At 42.0% G+C, this 25,119-nt stretch overlaps 1 protein-coding gene across 1 annotated transcript in view; it reads right to left on the bottom strand.

Moving 5' to 3' along the window:
• Positions 1-25,119, bottom strand: part of PDZD8 (PDZ domain containing 8) — an 86,189-nt gene that overhangs the window by 42,029 nt on the left and 19,041 nt on the right. Inside the window, exons 3-4 of the mRNA XM_025200195.1 lie at positions 15,670-15,792; positions 4,268-4,370 (exon numbers count right to left, since the gene is read on the bottom strand). Coding sequence (XP_025055980.1) covers positions 4,268-4,370; positions 15,670-15,792 — 226 coding nt within the window. The remainder of the gene's footprint in view (positions 1-4,267; positions 4,371-15,669; positions 15,793-25,119) is intronic.

The following is a 25,119-nucleotide window of genomic DNA, read 5'->3' as shown; positions in this document are numbered from 1 at the left end:
CAGTTACTACTGAAAGTTTAACTGTTAAAAGATACTGGACAATGCAAGAGCATCAGCTCTCCATTGACTAGTCTCTTTCCATTACAGCGGAAAGCCAACAATGCATACAGCACTCTCCGAGGGTGCTGGGACAACTGCTACCGAGATGTGTTCCCAGGAACCCTTAAGTCAGTGCTCTGACAGACTCGCGCTGCATGGTCCTTGAGCTAGCATGAAGGCAGAAACTTGTACGTTATTTTGAATCTACTCCAACGGTTTTCAACATTTTCCAACTCAAGGCACCCTTAAAAATGCCAGCTGTTAGCTCCGACTTGTTTTTTTTGACTAAGGAAAAATAAAAGCTTTTTTTTTTTTGCAAAGAACTCAGAAAGACCACAACAGGCGAGAATATTTTTTGACACTATGGATTCCTATTTGATATCTCTGCATTGAACTTGTACATTATGTGTAGGGGCTTGCAGACTTAGTGCTAATATTGTGCAACACCCTTAAAAGGCTCTTGTGGCATGCTGAAATATTATTCTAGCCTTTCTTTATATTTCTTTTTGAATTTTAACCATGAAGGGTGACTTCACCTTTATAATAAAAAGATATTACCGGCTACTCAAATTGCTTACTTCAAATGCTACATGGTTCTTACATTAAGATGATCTGTAATAAACACAACCCTTAAGTAAAATTCCCAGATTCCTTTATGAATGCATTTCCCTTAAAAACCTGGGGCCCACAAGAGGCTGTAGACTACTGATTCTCAGCCAGGATGCCACAGCACCCTGGGGTGCTTCTAGATCCTCTGAAGGGTGCCAAGAAGTATGAGGACATAAGCAAGGTAGGAGGAAGTAAGTAAAAAAAACACAAGCTCAGGCTTGTCCCTGCCTGGCTGATCCCCCACCCCCACTACCCAGCCGCTCACAAGGAGGCAACCACTGTAATACATAAATTCATTTTTTTAAATTTGCTGCAGTTCACAAAAGTTATGGAGTGGTGCCTGCAGTCCAGCGAAGGGTGTCTGAGAGTTCAAAAAGGTTGAGAACCTCTGCTGTAGTAAGCAGCGTAAACTTTTAGATAAATACATATGCACTATTTATTTTAAAAAAGAAAGAAAGATTTTAATGCTATGATTTGTGCTCTCTAATTAGCATTGTTTCAAGGGAGTTCAAGTGGTAAACCAGATGAAATACCAAGAGAAGAACTGCTACCCACTTACTAACAGCATACTAAAGGCTTTGCTGGATGCACTTAGGTAATTTGGACATTGCTTGGTAATGCACAAAAGTTAGCATACCAAAAATGCATTTATATAGCTGACAGCCTAAGTTATCAAATTATTTTGTACTTCTTCCCCTTTGTTTTATACAATTAAATAAGAGCTAAACTTTTAAGAACCTTGCCCCAAATATTTTTCTAATGGTCTAAATGCTATTGACCCAATCTCAACCTTAGTCATCAGTTTATTTGTACTGCCATCTGCTGTCAGGATTACACTACTGCTATGCCAGTAATATTTTAATTTTTGCAATTAATGAAACAGCAAAAGGCAGGCATAATATTCCTACTCACACCTTATAAGTTTTTGTTCTGTGACATATGCATTAAATAATTGTTCAACACCACATGCTAAACACAACTCTACATACAAATCAGTGTAGTTTTAATTGCTAGCACAACAGTCCTGCAGACATGAAGGAATATTGCTTGGGACTGCTTTCATGTGAGGAAGTACTAGCAGGACTGGATTCTTATCCCCAAAAATTACAGTATCATAATATACTAGTATAGTATCATTTACTTAACTGAGAGTTCTGATATTGGTTGCTATAGGAAGTATATTAGGAAGTATATTAGGAGGCTCAGATAACCTGTACAAAATGATAGTATACTGAGACAAGGCTTTTGCTCATAACAGTTAATAAAAGACGGAAAAACAAAAGATCAAAACGCAACAGCGAAAAAACAACACCAAAACAAGAGAGACAATTAGATGACTTCCTTATAGCAAAGATCTGTTAAAGTTTCTTTTAAAGATCTTTCAATTTAAACAATATTGTTCAAGAGAATCCTGATTCAGATTAATTAACTTGCATTGCTAGTAGGATCTGAAGCTACACCCATACACAGACTTGTACACTGTACCTTTTATCTGAGGAACTCTCCCAGATCCTCCCACACAGATAAGGGAAAAGCATAGTTTGTGGACTGTGTCCGGCTAAAATTAGTGCAAACCACCAGTATGATCTGTTTCCCATATACAGGATCATAGGGCTGGAAGGGATCTCACAAGGTCAACTAGTTCAGCCCCTTAGTCAGGGATGATCCTGCCCTGAGCAAACAAGGTGTCCGTCTGACTGCTCTTGAAAACTTCAAGGATGGAGATTCCAGAACTCCTCTAAATAGCCTATTCCAATGCTTGACCACCTTCATAGTCAGAAGGTTCTTCCCAATCTCCAAACTCAATTTTCTCTGATGCAGCTTGAGACCATTGCTCCTGGGTATTTGAAGACTTTCCAAATTGTACCCCCCTCCAAGTCTTCTGCAGACTAAATAACCCAAGTTCTTTCAACCTTTTCTCACAAGTCATGCTTTTGTTGCATACTTAATCTATGCCAGCAGTTTTCAAACTTTCTAAAGACTTGGAATCCTTTTACATCACTTCTGCTGTGCAACCCCTATGCCAGACTCCACACAGTCCAGGGGCCCTGGCCCTGCAGGCAGAGCACTGCCATTACCTCCAATCTCTCTGCAGAACCCCTGATGACCTACTGCAGAACCCCAGGGTTCCATGGAAAAGCTTGAAAATCACCAATTTATATGGAAACAAAACTACAGTAATTGTACACGAGTTATTTGCACAGTCTAAACTTTAGGATAAATAGTTGATACTTAGCAATCCCCAACTGGTTCTCCTGTATACAGCTGATTGCTTCTCCTGCACATGTTAATTTCTTCCAGTAGAAAAATGTCCAGGAACTGAATTGTACAGACATTCCTCCAGTTCCATGGTGGAAGAGCTTCACGGGCATGGTTTCCAGCCAGGGGGCACTAGGGGGTTGCTCCCTGGGCTATGCTCACTCTTAGGACAGCCCATTAATTGACTGTCTGCCCTGTCCCCTGCCTGGGAAGGGGGCAGGCTGTCAAGTGGCAGTTGGCAGCTGCTGAAAAGCAACAGCAGATACAGACAGCTAAGGAGGGTTTCAGCCCCGGGAGAATGCTCCCCAACCCCACCTATCAGCTGACTGGCACGAGGGAGACATTTTCTCATGGTGGAGAAGCAGACACAGCAGACTACCTCACCCTGTGCTGCTTCAGGCTGACCCACAGCAGTGCAGGGCAAAGCTGGGGCATTTAATTGCAGCAGCAAGCCTCACTCACCCCACTCTGCTCAGTGTCAGCTGGGCAGCCCACATGGCAAGGGGAAGCCAGAGGCGCTGAGAACCAGGCATGCAAAGGCTTTCCCCAACCTGGACTCCAAGCCCCTCCAGCTTTCAAGCTGCTGCCCCCACTGCCCAGCTAAGAGCAAGGGAAATCAGACAGAGAGCATTTCTTGCTGTGCTCAGGAGTTGCTGCTTCCTGACTGCTTCCCTTTGCCCTGCCCTTCCCTCCTGCCACTCAGCTGGGCAGTGGGGTCAGCAAATTAAAAGCCAGAGGGACCAGCAGTCTGGCTTGGGGAAAACCCAGGTCCCAGCCACTCTGGCTTCCCCCTGCCATCCAGCTGACCTGGAGCACAGTTGGGCAAGGCAACCTGGTATGTCTCAGCCACAAGGCTTGGGAATCTTGCCACCAGGGCAAAATGCCCGGACCCTACTCTGTACTGGAACTTTAGAGTGAGAAGCAAGTGGGGAGCAGCGGGTAACCGCTCCTCCTCTCACCTCCCGGTCTACAGGATGTGGGGGCAGGGGACAGCTGCTCCCACCACCTTCTGCAGACCAGAGACCCCAGTCTCAGGAAGACAAAGGAGCCTTTTCCTTGGTTCAACTCCTCTTGGTCCCTGGAAAGAGTTAAGGCAGAGGAAAGTTCAGATGTTTAGTTTCTTGTAAGGGAACTCTGGTTATTCCCCGATAATTTTTCCTGCCAGAGCAGCCATTTTTGATTTAGGAGAAGCAGCTTGGATAACTGCACACTTCGTGTTTCTACTGGGAGAACGGCAATTCTCCCCGTAAAAAATGAACACCTGTGTGGCCACTGACTATTTAAGCTAAAACAGGAACTCTACAGTCTCAGAAGAGTATATCAGAGAAGTTTAGCCATGTACCATTTTTATGGAACTTACTGTTTTTATGGAACTCCTTGACTTTTCTTCCCAAACATTATTGCTCAGCTCCAGCGTGCAGTGAACATTTGTTTCTCTTTCATAGGATCCAAAAAATAGTAATCTGAAAACAAAAAACAGCAGTACAAGTATTTTAACAATTTTATACACAGTCAAATTATATCAGTATATGCTTTAGGAACAACTTTTTTAAACTTATTCACCTTTTTCATACACTGTAACAACAGTTCTCTAGTGTTAAATTTAATTTGTACCAAAAAAGAAAGTTTTAAAAGACTTCTATGCCCTCTAGTGGAAGAACTGAATAAATAAAACTGGCCACAGTTTTACTGAAGACAGGGTAGAGATGCAGTTATCTATGCAAGTAATACTATAGAAATCATTTAGATATACTAAATGAACAGTGCATAATTTTTTGTGAGCCTGAGACCACTTCATCAGGTCCTGTGAAAGGACATGCACAGAGGATTCTATTAAACAGGGGCAGTAATTTCAGTATCTTCTTAAAAGCATTTCCAATACTCCCATCTTTAAGTAGATAAACTGCGTGTTTACAAGAAATGTTTTTTCTAGTCTCTTGACTATTTAAACATTCCTCCCACTGCCAAAACTTCACTACTGATTTGCTTGGTTCAACAAGATAAATAAAATTACTGCAACTTTTAAGCTAAGATTCCACTTTATAGCAGACTTATTTCTACTTAATGATGCCCGTATTCCATCATCGAGATGGCTTTTCTCCACATAAATGTTAACATCTCCCCCTTATTTTTTATGTATAAGCTTTTATCCTAAAAGATAGTAAAATTCTTCAACTGAATAATTTGCAGTATAAATGAAATGCACCAGCCTCGGTGCAGAGACACATTCAGGATGTGTAGGCTGCACAATAATAGGTGGCAGATGGATAGAACATTTTGGGATGATGCAAACTCTTCGTGCTCACAACAAGTACTGGCTTTTTGTTGTCTATACCTCAAACGTCAAATTCATCTCAGACCCTGGGCCGGGGTGGCAGCAGGTCAAGCAGGGCTATATGGGTACTGCCCTCAATCCCGTTTCCTCTTTGCCCCATGGCTGCTGCTGATAACTATGTCCAACAGGACCCCAAGTTCTGCAACAGTTCTGCCCCCAAATTCATACAGAACTAACAAAAATGGCATCTAGGGTCCCAACCTAAAAGATACTATGCAAAATAACTTCCAATACTCTGAAAATCATCACCCTGAAAGAACAGAGCAAGGTTGGAATTTTAACCTTAAATTAAAAAGACGGGTTCCCTGGGACTGGGAGGACTGAACTGTCAAGCTTTGGAAAAAGACTGCCAAGCAATTCAAGACCCTGCTATTTTTCTAGAGCAGCAACCAACCTGCCTTTTAACATTACATTAATTAGTAAACTGAGCAATTGACATATTTTGGATTCTGATCAAGGAACTGTTTAAAGAGATTAACACACAAATGTGTGTGCGCGCGCACACAGAAATGTTTTAAGTACAACTAAACTGTATGCAAGAGTGCGTATGTGTGTGAATGGGGAACAAGACAAAGGACGTTAGCAGCTCACAAAAGAAGTTATACTCCAGAGCCAAAACTGATATTCTGCCACGTTCATGAAACTCCATTCATTCTTAGCAACCGATACGTGCTCTTGAAAGGTGGTTCATGGTAACATGCTTGAGAATGCAGAACTTTGCAGTTATGAAGGATACACTTTTAAAATTATGTTCTACCAAAATCAAAGCCCAGTAGAAAAAGCTATTAATTATTACTGGACTCTGAAGAGCCCTTGTGGAGCAATCCTAGGGGGTGGTAGATGGGGAAGGTTGAAACAGGGGGAACCCTGTAGTATCTCTTCTGATTAGTCTGTTGCAGGCTCTCAGCAAGGCATGTTCTCATAAGACTTGCATTTCTGGTCTCAATTTAGGGAGAACTGGGTGAGAGCAGGACACTAGTTCTATTGCTGATACAGCTCTTCTTTTACTAGTTCTTCTCATGAAAGGCAACCAAATCTGACACATTGTATTGCTTAGCAGCTTTCTTCTTCCAACCCCCTCCCCCCCAAAATGTGAAATTAAACCACACAGTCAATATAAAATTTAAATGGATGTAACCACACTCTCATTTCAAGTTTCTGGGAGTTCCAGAAGTGATCCGTTATAGTATGAGTTGACATTTTAAGACTCATCTTACTATTTGGTTTTTACTGCCTGTCCTCCTCCTTCAGCCTACTTGTTCAAACTGTTTGTGACAGGATACGAATTAGCGAACTCAGATTAGCTATACACATATTTTCACTTTCACTACTTAGATCCACCCAAATGTTCCCCTATTATACTTTGGATACTATGCAGATGAAATGTGAGAGAAAAACTGGAGTCCAAGCAATGCTCACTATTAATCAAATTACACAAAAAGAGATAGTTGAAGCTGCAAAAATAGAAAGTTCTGAGTAATTCCTGCAGTGAGGGATGGGGGCTGGGGCAGGGGCTGCACAGCCAGGACAGGGCAGGGGGTGGGATGGAGCAGCTGCTTGCCCATGCAGATACAGGGGCGGGTGCAGTTTCCACTGCTGTGCGCACCCCCAGAGGAGGCATGGGGGGCACAGACCCCCTGGATCTGTGGGGCGAGGGGGGGCTGCTACTGTGCGCTCGAGGCTACAACCAACCCAAAGTTTGCTGTAGCCCCCACGCCGCCCCCCAGCACCACTCTGAACGCAGCCTGGGCCCAGGGCCCTGCCAGAAAGAGCCCAGCACACCTTCCGGCCCCAAGCATGCAGCGGCAGCCTGTCCTCACCCTGTGCACAGATCCGGGAGACACGTGCCCCACCATGCTTCCTCTGGGATGTGCACAATGGCAGGAGCCACCCCTCTGAAGCAGCTGTGGCTCTGTCCTGTGCCCCGCCCCGCCTGTGCAGCACCAGCTCCTACCCCAGCCCCACTGCCTCCCTTAATGCAAGGGCCTTGATCCGTCTCTGCACCTGCCCTCCCCCACAGACTTACCAGCTGGACACTGCTCTCTAAGCTGATCGGCTGCACCTCTGGCCACATGTATCCTGCAGCCATGTGCATGCACGTGGCATTTAATTGGCGACATTATTGGGTCATAGCAGCCAAAAAAGGCTAACTGCTGATGATGTCAATTTCCTTTTATCGGTGCTGATACAATATGGACCGATGTATCAGTGCATCTCTAGTGTAAAGGTATATGCTTTCCTTCAAGCCATCAAAAGCATAGTGCAGCAGCATGGAGAAAAAGATCCCAGAGTGTGGGTGCCAGAACACAACCCTGCTTCACTCCGCTTTTCATCTCAAACCTGTCAGAGTTTGATTCATCAAACTGAACTGTGGCCTGCATACTTTCATGGAAGGAGCAAATTCTGCCGTGTAAAGTTGCGGGGTATGCAATCTTTACCAGGAGACCTTGAACAAACCTGCTCTGCCGATAGTGCCAAAGGCTTTTGTCAGGTCAATAAATACTACATACAGTGGCTTATTTTGTCCTCTGCATTTTTCTTGAAGTAGGAGTAACGAGAATATCATGTTCACTTTTGATTTCCCTGCTCTGAATGCACACTGTGATTCCAGGTAGATGTGGTCAGCAAGTTGTTGCAAGCATTTCAGGATGACACTGGCAAAAGCCTTGCCTGTGACACTGAGGAGAGAGATGCTCCTATACTTGTTGCAGTCACTGTTGTCTCCCTTGCTCTTGTCGAGAGTGATGATGTTGGCACCATGCATGCCCTGGGGTGCTTGATCTTCCTTCCAGCAGCACACTAGAAGTTGATGAAGATGTGGTAGCAGGTTAGCCTTCCTGCACTTGAAAACCTCAGCTGGGATGCCAACCTCCCCCTGGTGCTTTTCTGCTTGTTAGAGAGTCTATGGCCTTGCCAAGTTCTTCAGGGGTAGGCTTTTTGTCTAGCTGTGCCGGTACACCTAGAGTTGGAAGTTGATCCAGTGCCTCTTTTGAAATGTCTGTTTCATGGGAGTAAAGCCCTAAGTAATATTCGACCCAGTCTGACATCTGCTTGTTCTTGTCAGTGATTTTTACTTTGCCATCTTGAGACTTGAGGGGGAAAACTTTAGTGACAGCTGGGCCAAGGGCTTTCTTCAGGCCATCATACATAACTTGCAGGTTTCCTGTGTCTGAGGCAAATTGTATGTCTTGACATAGGTCAGTCAGTCCAGCACTGGTTTGTGCTGAATCTGGTTATTTCTGTACCAATGTCCCAGCATGCTTCAGTTTAGCCTTGAAACTTTCTGTTGGATTCTGGTTGTGTTTCAGATAGGCTGTATTCTTGGCTTCAACAAGTGGTAGCTCTCTTCCAAGTATGCCTCAAACCAGTCTTTATTTGACAATTTCTTTTTCCCATATACTTCAGTGGCTGTTTCCTGGTAGTGTCTAAATTTTAGCATCTAAATAATTGGGTTTTTAAAGAACTTTCAAAGAAAAGCTTTAGGAATGATTCAGGACCACATTCCCATTGTCTTGTTTTTCTCCCAACCCATGCAACCATATGCCAAGTATGATGGGAAGGGAGAAGAAGATACAAAAAGGTCCAATCCTCCTTGTATGGTAAGGGAAGATACCATCCCTTGTAAGCCTCCAAGGCAGGGGTAGGCAATAATTTTGGCTGGAGGGCCACTTAATGAATTTTGGTGTCTTCAAGGACTACACTTTTTTCTCTCTCTCTCTTTACTCCCCCCATCATCCCCATCCCGCCCTGCAGCACATCCCAAACCCTACCCCGCCTGGAGCTGCAGGATGCCCCATCCCCACTTTGCCCAGAACCTTCTGGCCACATCCATAGCTAATACCAGCACCTGCCTGGCACAGAGGAAGCAGTCCTAGGTGGGTGCTGAAATCAGCTGTGGACAAGGCCAGCAGGTTCCAAATGGGGTTCAGGGAATCTGCCTGGATCCACAGCTGACGCTACTGCGTCAGCACTGGGAGGAAACAGTCCTGCCGGCTCACCCAGCAGAGCAGAAACAGCCCCACCTAACTAGCATCATGCAATGGCCAGAGCTGCTGAAGTTTCTATGGCAGGTCTGAGGCACTGTAAATTAGGAACTTAAAAATTAGCAAGCCCAAAATTACTCTCAAACTTACTTTCAGTGCCTCAGCTCCCCACTTGTAAAGTTGGGGCAATGCCGGCCTTTTACTTCATAAGGGAGCTAAAGCAGCTGAAGTTTGTGAGATACTCCAATAACAGAAGTGATGAGTGACATAAAAAAACCCAAGAAGAAGCAAATTACTCTATCCTAAGAGCAGAGTTTAAAGTAAAAGCTTGGCGCTACACACTGAACACTAAGAGGAAAAAAAACCATATAGCTGAACATTGTATATTTGTGCACTGGATGAAGCAGGGTGTGTATACAATGATCCTATAATTAAGGACTGAATCATGATGCATAGCAACAAGAAGCCCCATAACAAAGTTTTATAGACAATTATAGTTCTGAAACTTCTTAACTTTTGAGTGCCTTGTTTTTGTAATATCAGTATATGCCTTTAGAGGACAGCAGAGGTAGTTAGTGTCAGTGATTCAGACAGGGTCAAGGTCAACTGGAGTCTTAAATGAAGAAATGAGAAGACCAAAATGATGGCACTGAAATCTGCCAATGAATGCCTGCTGCTGATGGCAGATCTTGGGGGGGGGGGCAGAGCTACAAGAAGGGGTATGCAGCAAAACTGCGTTGCTGCTGTTTCTTCACATGACAAGGGTGCAGTAATGAGTTCCCTTGGTATTGCCCTTTATTGGCAAGTGAAGGGGAAGGGAAGCTAAAAATCCAAGGAGATGTGTAAAACAGTCCATCAAGGTGGCAGAAATTATCCTTCTAGCTCTTAAATGGGGCAGGCAAGGGAGTCCAATCTCTCCCCCAGTGTTGCCAGTATTTTTATTCTACACCTCTCAAAGAGCCCTGTGTGACCCTGTCTAACTTGTCCAATAGAAGAAGTATATTGCTCGGAAAACTGGAAGATATTCCTGACCCACACACCATGTATCTAGTGACTGAACTATGCCAACAGGCTTGGAAATTAAAAAGGTGAGGTGCTAAGAGTTACCATGCAGAGGAAATGTTTAAGTACTAAACATGTGTATGCGTTTGTACGCACGATAGAATGCATTTTACATACTACAGAGTCGTTTGACCCATTACATACATTTAAACAATTCTGGAGGGAATTTAATGTTCATATTTGCAAAATAATCACAACAGAAAGGAAATGGACATTTAGATTGTGCTGCAAACCAGCAAACCCACGGTAGTTTAAAAGGTATGACCTTACTGCCTTTTATATGCTATGTCTGCTTTGCCAAGCAATATAAAGATGGCATGCCTACCCCAAAGCATCTTTCAATCCAAGTGATGATGAAATCAACAGGAAGGAAATGGGGAAGGCAAAAGTAAAGACGATACTTAAGTGATCATTTGAGAAATTCATGTGCCTATCCAGGGTCAATTTCCCACTTCTTTCTACCAACTTCAAATATGACTAGTGCTTGTTTCCCCTGAGTCTGGATGAATGACTTAGGAAGATTTCAGAGGTATGATGAACTGATTCTGTAAGGAAATTCTAGTCACGAGGGAAGCAGCAGAATATGTAAAAAGCTTCAGGGCTTTGCTGCTTACGTGTAGAGGCCAGAAAAGACTTTTCTTCTCTTTATGAATGCTACTGTCTTCTGGGTGTTCCCCTCCCACAACCTTCCTCAGCAGCACTGGACATTGGCCACATCAAAGGCTGGGGGTGTATTGGTGCTCCTGTCCATGCCTACAAGTCTCCCTTACCTCTGGTGTTCTTTACCTGTGGCATATTATAGGATAGTGGTGCTGAACATCCAGCCTACAGTCTGATTTCAGCCCTCAGGGCTCGTCACAGGTCTAGCAATTTGGTGCTGGGGGAGCAGTGGCAATAGTAACAATTAATACTGCCACTAGTCGCCTATAGTGCCAAAATTTCCAGACCTGTGGGGAGCACTGTGGGCCGGATGACATGGCCCCACACACCAGATGGTGCAAAGCTGCTCTATGTCTGCATCTGGGATGCAGGGCCAGGCTAGCATGCTAGATTGCACCTACGCACTGACCCCACTCATGGGATCTGGCCTATAGACTGGGCTTGCACCACTCATCCAGCCCACAGGGCCAGAAAGTTGAGCACCACTGTTACAGAAGGTTTTTTGTTTGTGTGTGTGCCTTGCAGTTGTGGGTGAGGCTTGCAGTGGGTGGTGTTTAGCTATCTTTGGGTAAATGGTTGCCTGTGAATTCAAGAAACTTTGGACTATGACCTTGAAGGGCCCTACCAGTCCTATGTTGCCATTATGTCTCAGAATTACAGGGGAATGTACACATTCATCAGCGATGCTGTGTAAATGTGGTCAGCAAAAAAACAGTGGCCTGATAGCTTTAATTCTTAAGCAAGCCAAGGCAAAGAATTTCATGCAGAATATACTGTCCTGGGGAAAGAGGGATAGGTAAAGGGTTATCAAGCCTGTTGCAACTAGTCAGGAGATTGCAGAAGTCCGGCTGGTCTTCAAAACTGACGAAGAACCTGTTTTGTTGGAGGAGAGGGCACAGAGATCTCCATCCACAGGCTCTTTTAGGGGAGCTATGTAGGCTAAGCACACTTTTCCTTTCTACTCCCATTTCTATTTGCCCACCATTCCAGTCCACATGTGTTTGAACAAACTGAAATGAGCAAGCCCAAACCAAAAAGGATTTCCAGCAGTGAAGAGCCTCTGCTAACAACAAAAAATAAGCCAATTAAAAAACCTGCAAAACATTCCTCCTTCAATTTTAAAAAGAACTGTTGTTCTGTGGCAGGCAGGTCCAAATGAAGTCTGCCTGGAACTCGCGAGGCAGAAGGAACTTCAGAGGCTCAGCCATACTTCTCATGCCAACAGGTCTGGCTCCTGTTGAACTGGTTCCAGTTTCCTCTGGAAACTGTATATGGGTAAATGAGGAAGGGATGGGGTGGGGGGAGGGCTATTTTTTAGAAAAGCATAAACTCTGTTGAAAGTTAGGGAAATTTGAGCACCTAAATCACTGGAGCCTTAGAAATATTTTATTGTTTAAAAGTTGATTTTTCATAGTTTATGCAAACCACAAATGGTTTAAAAAAACCTGCATGTGACTGATTGTCTTTAGTTTGCCAATTCATATTTGATGGGGTGAACAGAAATACTGAAAAATAAAGGGGCTATAACTCAAGCTAAGTGGGCTTCAGAGTTTACTCCTTCCCTATGAACTGGATATTGAATTGAGATTTGATACAAGAGACATGTAAAATGTAAATCCGGGCAGTGCAGCTACCCTTTCAGACAACTTACCATATTTACTCAAATTCAAGACTAGGTTCCCCCACCCCCATCGGCATAGGAGGAAAAGCACTTCATTTTATAACTGCATACAAGGAAACCTCATTAATACACTGTCTATCATTAAACTGCTGTCAAAAGCAGCATGTACTCAGCAATGGAACCCAATATGAAGCTGATTAAATGCAGTCAACATGGAGCATGGCCCATATTGGGCAAACATCCTGATGGGAACCTACCACAAGGATAGGTTAGTGCAGCCCATCTGAATAAGATATACAGTAGTGCTCACTGCATGCAGTCTCTCTGTGCCAACTCATTTGCAAGTCATGGTGAGCCACTTCACTGAACACATTTCAATATCCTCTTCACTCCCACAGCTGAGTTGTGCCTTTCTTTCCCATTTCCAATTATTCTTGTTTTTTCACCACCCTGAAATGTCTGGCAAACATCAAATGGGGTCCCAAATAGTCCATCCAGAATTCCTCTAACATCTCTCTCAGCCTGGCACATGATTAGTGTGGCCCTGCCCTCCACGAGATGGAGCCAGATCAAGTTGCCTTGTGCTTCACCTGCATATACATTTCTGTAGAATCCTGGGACTTGTGACGAGAACACCCAGTTCCTACCATGAGTCGAGGGCAAACTAGCATGTGGATCCTTTGTTGTTGGGGAGGGAAGAGAATGGTATCTTAAGTATACACATACTGAGCAGCACATGGCTTGAAATGCTGTTGACCCTGCTAGGGTCCATCCCAACAAACTATTGTGATAAATCATGAGCCTTTTGGCTTTGAACTAATATCATGCATAGCTTGTATTATGTAAGTAGATATGAAAATGCTGCTTAAAAGTGTGTACACAGAAGATCTATGCTAAAACTTGCAGCAGTTTAAAAAAAAGGCAAAATGCATCCGTTCTGGATGAACTAAGTCTGTGGGTACCTGTCGCCATTGAACTATTTCAAGATCAGTGTTTCAAATTTGCCCCTCACCTCCATGTGCTCAGGGAAAACAGTCTAATAGTAGGGAGGGGGGAAGGGTGGAAGCAGAGGGCAAGGGGGCTGACCCTCCAGATTTAAATTTTCCTGTTGAAGCAGTGGGAAGGGGACAGATTAAAGGCAAACCTCCAATAATTAGATCCTATATCTGGAAAATTATAACAAATGTATACATTTTCCATATATAGAAACTAATAATTGAAGGGTCATCTTGTATTCAAGTAAATATGGTATTTCTTTAAAAGCCTTTCTGAAGTTTTTAGGAGACCAGAAAAAAAAAAAAAGACCCAACAGACTGTGTGCACTAAGCACCAAGTACCCTCACTGGATTTGAACAACATGTAAAGGATTTTTCATAAGACTACCACAAACCCTTTGAGGGACATGTCTGTGAAAATATGGATGTCTGCTATCAAATTTTTTAACATAAAAAAGTTCAGTGTTATAGGGACTAGGATATCCCTCAAGCCAAATCACTAAAGCATTCCTACATTACCACATTCTGCACCTGTTATATGAACAATGATTAAAGAGCTAGTAAAAAGACTGTCCAAGGTCTGGAAGTAACAAAAACTTGTTAAAGTCAGCAATGGGACATTTGGTTCTGGTGGAGATCAGATTAAACACCTTATTTATAATCTATTTTTACGCAACTAACAGACGCTTGAAAAATAACTCCATACTTTCATATTTTGCCTTTATCCCATCCAGTGAAAAATGATTCTTCAGCTGAATTATAATGTGACTGTAAATAAGAGTTCTTGTTTATTCATTTGTGCACTATATTTATGTCACTGGAGGTCCAAGAATCTTCACTAACTGGCTGCTGAGTCAACTTATGGAGCAAAAAAATATAATGGATTTTACTCTTCTATTCTGCTGATTTTCAACTACATTTATTTTTACCCCTACAATATTTCAGAATCAGTTAAATATTCCTCAGATTACAAGAGTTTCAAAACTAAATCATTTTTTGTGAATTGTACAGTGAATGCTATACAAAAGACTAAAACATGCTTTCACATACCAGTGTTATTTGCTACTGTGTTTTTTCATTTAAAGTTTTGTCAAGTTTGTCCACCCCTGAATCATGCATTTCAGTTATTTTACCCATGACATATATTCTAATATTATAGGAGCTAAACATTTAAACCTCTTTACTTTACAAATATGAAGTTCTGTAAATAAATATTTAGGGGCAGATCTAGAAGAGCTGCAATGACACAGCTACATCCCCCCTAGGCCGTGCTACTGGCGCCTCCGAGGAATTTGAAGAAGTCCCCAAAGCAGAAAAGAATCCTCTCTTCTGCTCCGTTCTCAGAGTCACGTCCCCCCTCCCTTCCTCTCCATCCCCCCAGCTGCCGTCTTGGGGCCGGGGGTATGTTCAGAGTTGTTCCTGCTCATTCCAGCTGAGCTGCATGGGGGCTGGGCTCACCTAGGGCAGCAACAGCAATGGCAGCTTCCTGTGCCTGCTCCTGGGGGGACTGGCAGTGTGAAGCAACCCACTCCCTCCCTATTGCTGCTGCCACTGTTTCCCAGCTAAGCCCACCCCTCGCACTGCCTAGCTGAAGCAGGCAGGAGCAGCTCTTAAGCTGAAGTGGGGGAATGCTTACCTGCTCTGGGAACTTTAAAAAGTCCCTAGAGGCTACTGCAGCAGAGTCTGCCTGCGCTGGGGTAGAAGGCTTGGAGCAAGCCTGCAGCCACCTCTGCAGTGTGGGTGGCTGCTCCTGCATCCCCCTTTGCCACCCCTGTATGTGTTAGTTTACAAAACTTTATGCAATTGCATGTCTCAGAGGCTTGGTAATGAGGAAAACAACATTCCATGTTCAAAGGAAATTTCAGAAACGCAAAGATCGTTCAGTGGTTAGCCATGTTCGATTCCAGATAATGGTGCAATAAAAGAGATCTCCTCCTAAAATCCTTCCCCCTCACATTTTGAAACAGAGATTGAGAGCCATATGAAAGGAAGTGAACTATATTCCCGAATTTTAAGACTCTATTAAGGCTTGTTGTTATATCATGTACTTAGAAATCAGCAACAGCTTGTTAGTCTAGAAAGACAACCAAAGAGACCTGGTCATACCTGGTACATTCTATTAATGTAACTTTAAGTCGGCCTTCTGTCAGTGGAAAATCTTGTATGCTGAGATCCCGATCTTCATACTCTTCAGGTGACATTACTTGAAATGGAAAAAATGGCTTGAACCTGACAAAATAAAATATAAGAACTCTCAATTTTTGTCAATATCTTATCTTAAATAGTACAAAACACACAATTGAGAAGGAAGGCACAAAGAATGCACGTGTGCATGTGCACATACATATTGTCTCTCTTATAGGGCAATAGTGTTTCTTGAAATAAGAACACCTTATTAAGAACTTGACTAAAAGTCTGACGACCAAAATAAGCCCTTCGGAGCTACTGTAAATTAGCTCATGCAGAAGAAGCCGAAAACTGTTTTAAACAGCAGAAATATGAATGCTTCACTTCATTTTGATCATTTAAATGGCACACTCAACAGGGCAACTAATTTTGAAAATAAAGAAAGCTTATCAGTTCACATAATAAATGTTTATATTACCAGTGTATTTTATTTGAGAATGTCTTATTGCAGTCATCATCTCTTGAGAAGCTTAGTATAAATTTGCAACTTATTTAAAAATCAGTGGATTTAGCTGATCAAGGAGAAAAAAAAAAAACTGCAGAAAAATATTTAAATACCATGGCATAAGTTTTCATATATTAAGATACTGATACACTTAGAAAGCTGGAACCTGACAAACAAGATACTATTAGTATCATTATGCAGATTAGTACTCTATTTTTCAGGCTAAACCTTGGCATCACTTGAAAGAACCATCTTTAGCGTGCTGTTTGACTAAGAGTTCAATGTAAAAATAAAACCAAATATTAAACCACCTTCCTCTGCCTGTCACGTGCAGATTCTGTATACCTCCATCTGCATTTTAATTCTTTTTTTTCTCTAAGACTGATAAAGAAAAGGAGCACATATTTCCCCACATTTGCAGGACATGCTCTATTAATGAATTAAACACAGAAATATCAGGGGCTATGGTAAAAATCATTGCACTCTCACTCTGACAGTCTATTTATATTCTTAAGTGATCCTACCTTAGATCCCATTTTTAGTCAACCCATTTATATAATAATATTTTGGAAACATTTGTTGAGCGTTTAATTTACATGTGAGAACTTTCGGTTTTTCTTTATTGACTGTATGTTCATTTCCCACTATGTTTTTTGTCCCCATTCTGTGTCATCTGTGTCACTGTATTTTTAGTTATCAGCTTTGTTTAGAGTACTTGTTAACTGCAATATATGAACATCCCTGTGTGTGGAAGGCATTTGGTATTTCATTAGAATAAACAGACATCTTTCATGAACACTGTTTGACCACTGGAGTCAATTGTTTACCACATTCTGGAGAACAGTGTATACAGGAAGCAGTCATATGCATCTCAAGTGACTTTTCTTTTACTTGAAAATAAATAATCAAATCCCCTTTCACTGATGACACAGCCCTTAAGAGGAAGCAAAACATTCTGACTTGAGACCCTTTAATTTCCATCCTACCTTCCACGTATTCTTATTCAGAATAGCAGGCCCCAAATCATGTCTGAACACAGCATTTTTTTCTGTTCTTGTGAATAAACAGGCCTTAACACTTCAGTTATTTTATCAAAAACCAATTTAATTCCTTGGTCTATCCAGAAGTCAGTTTTTCCCTCTTGACTGTGGGGGGGGCGGGGGGACCCTAAACCTTGTTTAAAGAGTAGTTTTAAGAACTAAACTCTCAGAGTACTCCATTTCTAAAAATGTAATTGCTAGAAGGAGGTAGTAACAGTGTTTTTAAAATAAGTCCCACATCTAAATCCTCCTTGCCCCCACTCCCACCACTCTTTATAATGATATAAGAATATGAAGCAGTAAGAAAGCTTAACATTTTTACCAGCTGAACCTTTAACTCCCAAGTGCAGATCTCACCTAACTTAAGTCTGGTTTGTTATTTCACCCTTAATTCTACTTCAATGTCTTAAAAATTGAGACAAACTACTCATCCTATTCATTTCGTATTAAAAACAGAATTAGCATCATTTTAAATTTAAAAAATCTGTGAGCTAATGAATTTCCTTGCCTTGCATATACCATCCTACCATCCAGAGGTCTTGATAAAGGACCAGGACCCATCTGTGCAAGGACTGTGTGAAGAAAACGGAGACAGTCCTTGCTCCACAGAACTTACAAATTTAGTGTAACTGACTGCATTGGGTCTGCATTATGAGATTTTTTTTTCTTTTAAAATTGTGCCTTCAATTCACGCTTTGTTAGCTTAAAATTATCTGTTTCTGCAGCTAAAATGAAGAATGCTGTCAAACTCTGAGTAAGCAAATACTTTTAGACTTAGGATCTTCCAGTGTGTGTATTAGCTTCATTTCCAACAGAATGAATGTGAATAAATACTGAAATGGAATAAACTTTTCCTATTAAATTCTAGTTCAGGGATGGGCAATTATTTCAGGTGGAGGGACGCTTACTGAGTTTTGTCAAGCCATCTTCTTCTAACCTCCATACACAGACCCTCTATAATAAGCCTGCAACAGATTTCAGTGTCCATTTTTTCCCCCTTTCCACTCACAGGAAAATCCTTCAGGCCATTCCATTCTTAAAAGGCACACAGACCCCAACAACAGTTGCTGCTTAGTGGCAGCATTGCCTGTAGTGAGGAATGCTCTCCTATAGAGCTGTCATTGTTTGACCAAACAGGATTGCTAGAAAACAATACAAGATGCTCTCCACTTCCACCCAGAGGCCAGGTTTCCTACTTCCACGCCTCTGCAACAGACAAGCCTAGGAACAATCTTTATATTACAGAACAAAAGATTTGCAAAGATACACATGGTGTTTTAGTCAAAAGGCTATCTTAATATTAATATGCTTTATAAGACTTGGTCAACAGATCCAAGTTCTATTTCCAGCTCTACAACAGATTTCTTGTTAACTTAGTGATTTAAGATCTCAATGTACCTAATTCCTACCCTCCCCCCCACCCTTTAAGGAGGGGACAACATTTCAGTAGTATAACTGTTCTCAGTTTGATTTAAAATTAGATTTAGGCCACCTGTCTTTATCAAAACTTCATACTGAATACAAACATGGGCAGATCCAGGATTCTGTAAAAACGGGGTATGGAAGCAGTGGCCAATGCTGCAAGAATGACAGTGCTCTTGCTCCCCCCGCCTCCCCAGTCAACTGGGGCAGGAACCAGACTGCAGGAACAGCAGCCAGGGACTTCTGTTAAATCCTGAAGCAGGTAAGATTTCCACATCCCTCCCTCACCCCACATACTCTCAAGTCCCTCTTCCCTTCCTCTCCGTATTGAGGAGCACGTCCCCTTGCTCCACCCCTCCCCACCCCATGCTACACTTCTCCTGTCCACCGCTGCTGCCTACCCCGGCTGACCCAGGGGCAGGAAGAACTCCCCAGCTGTTCCTGCCCAGCTCCAGCCAACCTACATGGGGAGCTGGGCTCAGCCAGGGACAGCAGCAGTTGGTAGGCCCCCCCCCCCCCAGGAGCTTGCTCCTAGGGAAACTAGGCAGGGAAAAGTAACCCATCCTTCTGCTACTGCTGTCCCCAGCTGAGCCAGTCTTCCCAAGAAATGAGTCTGGAGCTTCTCCTACCCCGAAGTCAGCCAGGGACAAGCAGCAGGCAGGAGAAGCAGGGAGATGGGAGGGTAGGATATGTATTGCTGAGGATGGAAGGGAAAGGCTGGAGGGAAAAACACTGTGGGGACTTGAGAGTCCCTGGATGCTGCTCCTGTAGTCTGAAAGAGGGTGAAGCCATGCTGCTGCACCTCCTCTGGATCTGCCCCTGAATACAAATCCTACTCATTTTACTGACCTACAGAGATCCTGATACATAGGAACACTATAGTACACTGCTTCATCTTGCTGTCTTCCTTTAAGAGGTACAATTAATTCTTCTAGCCTTCTCCTCCCTAAAACAGATATACACAACATGGTTTCTTCTCTTTACACATGAAGACTATAGCTGAAGCCTGATGCTTATGAAGGGTTTCTATGCATCTCCCTCCCAAGATGTGCGCCATAAAAGCTTGTCCATATTAATCACTATGACCACTTTTATGTAGATTCCAGTCTATCAAAACCCATACCCAAGACATTATATATGCAAGATCACTCCAAATGCAATCTGTGCACTGCAACAAGATTGCATCGGTGTTTACACCCTATATGTGCTTTCTCTGAGGTCTAGAACAAGTACCTGAGATACCATAGACAAGCTCCACTCCTCAATTAAAAAAAACCCCTTCTAAAGCCCATCCATTCTTTGAAACACACTACATTATATATTTAATACACTGTGGGTGCATCTACATGTGTGCTTTACTGCAGAGCAGACTACCTAGTTCAGGGGTGGGCAATTATTTTGGGCAGAGGGCCGCTTACTGAGTTTTGGCAAGCCATCGAGGGCTGCATGATAGGCAGCCAGGGGCAGATGAATATTAATTTTCTGAACTTTTTAGGGGCCCCGCAGGCTGAACAGAATGGCCTGGCAGGCTGCATCTGGCCCCCGGGCCACATTTTGCCCACCCCGACCTAGTTGCACAGTAAAGTGTCACCACCTACACATGTTCTGATATTACGGTGCAGTAAACAAACTCCGCTATAAGATCGTACTGTTAGGGGCGGTACTGACTTATGGCAGAGTAACTGACCATGATGAAATGCATGTGACGATGGTGACCGCAGGCGCAAATTGCACCTGGTCAGCCCAGGCAGCAGGAGGCCAGACTCCTGCCTGCCGTCCAGCCATACGACTCTGCAATTTCAGCACTCTTGTGCTCCAGCCGTTGCCCGACACCACCACGCCAGAACCCCAGAGCTGACTTCTCCCCACCCCCACCCCCCAACTCTGCTGCCAGCTCAGGCCTCCTTTCTGTCCCAGATGCACATGTAGATGCTATGCCAAGGAGCAGTGTTCTTGGGATCAAAGCGCTCCTGAGTTTATTGTGTTCCACTAATTGCATATGTAGATGTACCCAGTGTGTCACTGTACTAACATGTAAAGAACTGCCATTTCCTGGATCAGATTATAGGTCCATCTAGCCCAGTATCCCGCGTCACACGGTGACTTTAAGACCGAGGAAAAAAATGTCCAAAACATTAAGGTAATCGAGTTAAATAGAAAAATCAAGACAGTATAATACATATCCTGTACTTTTATAGTTCATGTCAGTGGCTGTCAACCAAGGTGCTTTCAAGGGTGCCATGGAGCCAACACTGGCAACACTGCTATGGCTGGGTGAAACTGTCTGGCATGCCTTTTTCCAGGAGGGGCATACATAACCAGTTTACCATAAACCTAACGTGCCTGCTTGCGTCTCAGCTGCTTCCTGGTCTTGTTCCACATGCCCCTCCTGTAAACGAGGATGCTAGGCAGAGCAGCAGCCTGCACATAAAGTAGGTAACCTGAGACGTGGAACAGTGGTTCTCAACTGGGGTGCTGCTAAATTCAGAAAAGTTATGCAGAAGCACCTTAAGTCTAAAAAGTTCATCATCACTGGTTTATGCTAATGCTTATACTTCATTAAGGAAAACAGAGATGAGAAATATAGGAATATCATCACAGCGACAAATCTTAACATGAGGAATTCACTGACTCTGTATCTTATTCTCTCAGTTTAATGGCTTATGGCATTTAATCACCTCTTAGGAAAAGAATGAGAGAGAGAGATTTCTAACAGCCTGAAAGGTGAAGCAAAAGGAATGCAATGTGGGAAGTCTGGGGGGAAGGATTTTTGCTTGCTGGCTCATCTTTAAGCTATTAGAGACGTATGGCCTATCTACGCTGATTCTGTAATTGTGCTAGAAAATACCATGGTGAAGTACTGCAGGTCTGCTCTGAGCACTAAAGCCAGGGAAAAAAAAGAAACAAAACGTAGCTGGTGTTTGGCATGCACCCAATGCAACCCTCTAGTTCTCTGCCTCAGGTACGCTTGCTGGAATTCATTCAGAACTGCTCTAACTGTGGCTGTATTACGTTTTTTTGAGCTGCAGCATGGGTGGAATGGGTGTGCAGTACTTCACTGCAGCACTTCCTAGCATGGGATGGAGATGGTAAGGGTATGTCCCAAAAGGTTTAAAACTTACGTCTTGGAAATTTAGGACTTTTACTTCAGAAAAAGCAGACAGATCATGGACAACTGGAAGATCTCTCAAATGCAAAGTGAAATCAGAATTTGAAGAGGAGCAATTTTTAATTACATTGCTCAGAACTGAGTTAAACCCTAAGAATCAGTATTTCAGAACTGAAAGAAAAGCTCTCTGCAAAAGTTTCAGTACTCCTGATCTTTCCTTTTTTAGACTCCGATAGTTCCTAATTTGTCTCCAGTTATTCAAGGGTCTCAATCAAAATTGGGAAGAAAAGATTTGATAGTCTTTTATCTAGTTTGTTTAGACTTCGAAACAAGAGTTCTCCTCCACTATTGCAAATATCTTTCCACATCAAAAAAAAAACCAACCACAAAAGCTGTTCTCTTATACTTTCAGTTAAATACTGAATTGTTTCCTGTCCTCTAATATAGCTGTCAAACTGAGGAACAGAGAAAGTCATTTTAACCTAGTGTCAGAAGTAACATATTGACTTGAATACAAGACACGCCCCTCCCCCATTTAAACATGGATGGGGGGGCGGGGGAAGCCTTTTCTTAGATTTAAATACTGAGCTGAAGCAGGCGGGTGCTATGGCCATGGCTCGGACCAGGGACGAAGCTGCAGCCTAATTATTATCAGGTCATCTTAAACTCGCACTTTGGGATTTGGATAAACATGGTAGCTCTTAGAACGTTAATAAGGTTTTTTTAGACAACATTTATTTAAGCAAAATATGTTGTTAGCATAAATAGAATAAGATTGCTCTTACTTTTCTGAACAATCAATTTCAAATCCAAATGACAAGGGCATCAAATAAAGTTTTAAAAATACACTGAACCGTTACTATGCCTCCTTAAAAACAAATCAACATTTCTTCCGAAGCTGAGCTACAAACAACATCATCGCGTGTGTGTTAAATTCAAGCAGAACATTATTAAAAAATCCTTATTAAATCGGGAAAGAAAGGAGCATTTCAGTTTGAGGCAAAGAACAAATTTAGAGGCAAACTCATCCAATCAGTCTGCACAAGTAAGCTCTGTGAGAACACATTAAGAATTACTTTTACAGTGTAAACAAGCCCTTGAATAGGAATAATTCATTTCAAATATAGCAGCAGAGAAAACAAGCAACAAAATTATGTTAACATAACACTGACGGTCAGATGATCAGACCAAGGAAGAATTAGACATAAGTACTCTTTGAGTGTAACTAATTAAAGATAGTACTCTTAAAACAGCCTTAGACTCGGATCTTTTGTGTAGAAAACCAAAAAAATACTGAATAAATTTATTCAAACCTTCTGTCTAAAACCGGTTAGCATAAAGAAAACTTCATAATATATATATATTCTGCATCCCACTATGCCAATAAAGCCATGAATGGTGGCAATTTTAGCACATTTCGACTTTCTTGTTTTATGTTTAACTTCACAGATAACCATCTTGTAAATTAAATTTGAAAAACAATACAGCTTGGCACTTCCATTTTGGGGATACTCATAGGGAACTCCTTCCTGATCTCTTTTTTTTTTTAAATTTGGGATGAATCCTCTCCATCTAATTAGAATGCAGTTGTAGTTAACGCTTGCATTTAAAAGTGTGTCTGACCCAAATTAACATTAGTGTATTAGCTACTACACAGCAACTGTATTGTTGGCTTTAAGCCAGATTTTTGTACCAAACAGGAATAGTCTTTTATACCTTAGCTTAATCTAATTAGCCTGTTAGCTAAAATTAACTGCTACCACCAATATCTACTTAGCTGTCATGTTTTCAGTAGCATCTGGAAACAAGGAGGAAAGGAAGCTCCATTTGGCTAAGGACAAACAAAGATGTACTTCACTCTTTTTAGTGCAAGGATATCCAGAATCACGGGCAAAAATACTGAAGGGACAAACTCCAGAATATCTAAGCAATCCAGCAGAAGAATTGGACTGCTTTGAGAAAAAACAATTCTTTTTCAATGCAAAAGAAAGGTTAGAATTTTGTAGACTAAGTCAGCTTCAGGTGACAGGTGAGAGCAGGATCATATAACAATAAGTTTTGAGAAAAGAAGAAAGAGTTTTAAATTATTCAGCTGTTTGGCTGAGCAAATGTAATGACAGGGATGTCTAAAATCATTACTTGGATTTCGGCTTACCACTTGAGTTATATAACTTTCAGCATTCTATTACTGTCATTAAAAAGATTAGCTGGTGTTCGGTTCATTAATTTCCAGTAAAAGTAACATATTCATTTTAGAACACAAAATATATTAACTTAATAGTTAATATTATTATGCCCTTACTTGAAGTCTTTAAAATTTAACAGGACAGGTAAACTAGCACACAAAAGTACAATAATATGTAACGTGCACAAATGTAAATGTTTAGTGAAAAGGATTATTTTGTGAGGAGTTCGTAGAAGATATTTACTTCAAACCATATTTACTAAAACATAAGAAGCAAAAACAAAGCATCTTTCAAGGCTAAACTACATTTAATAAAACATTATTTTTTAACTATTAAGTGACCCCCCCCCCCAAGGTTATGATTACTATATCATGCTTGAAAGAATAAATTCTACACTTCAATTCTGGGGATACCGATATAAAGCAGTCTTTTTTTATTTCTATTTAAATAGTACTTTTTTGGTTTCGACACAAAACTATAATTCGGATTTTTCATAAATCTGAATTTAAAAATTAGTTACACGTTAACAAACTGGATTCTTAACTGGCTGGAAAAACAACAACAAGCCATCCTAGAAGGCATTAAGTTCAAATTCTCTGGCATTTTGTCAGCTACATGAAAAAACTGCTTAACAAGTTAAATAATCCTGTTAATAACATGTTTAAAAGTGTGTCAGAAGCTGATAAATGTAGTGGATCAGCTGTGCCATGATATGTTGCGGCACAGCTGATCCGCTTCATTAGATGCAGCACACTGCCCTACGTCCCACCCTTGAAGGCACAGAACAAGAGGTGATGCAATTTACGTCCTTTTGCCGCTCAGGCAGACCCTTCCCCACACCATCTCAAAGGTAGTAGGGCCTTCATGTTATAGTGTGTGGATTTTCTAGATTTTATGAAAAATACGCAAATCTGTTTCTGACCGTTTTAGTATTCTACCCACCACAGCATGGATTTTATTCTCTTACCAATATGTGGGAAGTTCATATGCATAAATTCACAACACACTGAAGAGGCACATTTTAGTCAAAAATCACCACTAGAAGGAGGAAATTAGTATCTGTTTTTCTATGACGTTGTACCAGATGCTCAGGTTACACTCCTCCCTATGACTAAGCAGTGAAACATGAGCAACATGTGTGAAGATAAGGACAGAACTTATCACAGA

This window comes from Alligator sinensis, unplaced genomic scaffold (genome assembly GCF_000455745.1).
Source record: "Alligator sinensis unplaced genomic scaffold, ASM45574v1 scaffold527_1, whole genome shotgun sequence".
Taxonomy (NCBI): Eukaryota; Metazoa; Chordata; order Crocodylia; family Alligatoridae; genus Alligator; species Alligator sinensis.
Note: the sequence above shows the minus strand (reverse complement) of the source record. Positions and strands in the feature narration are given on the sequence as shown.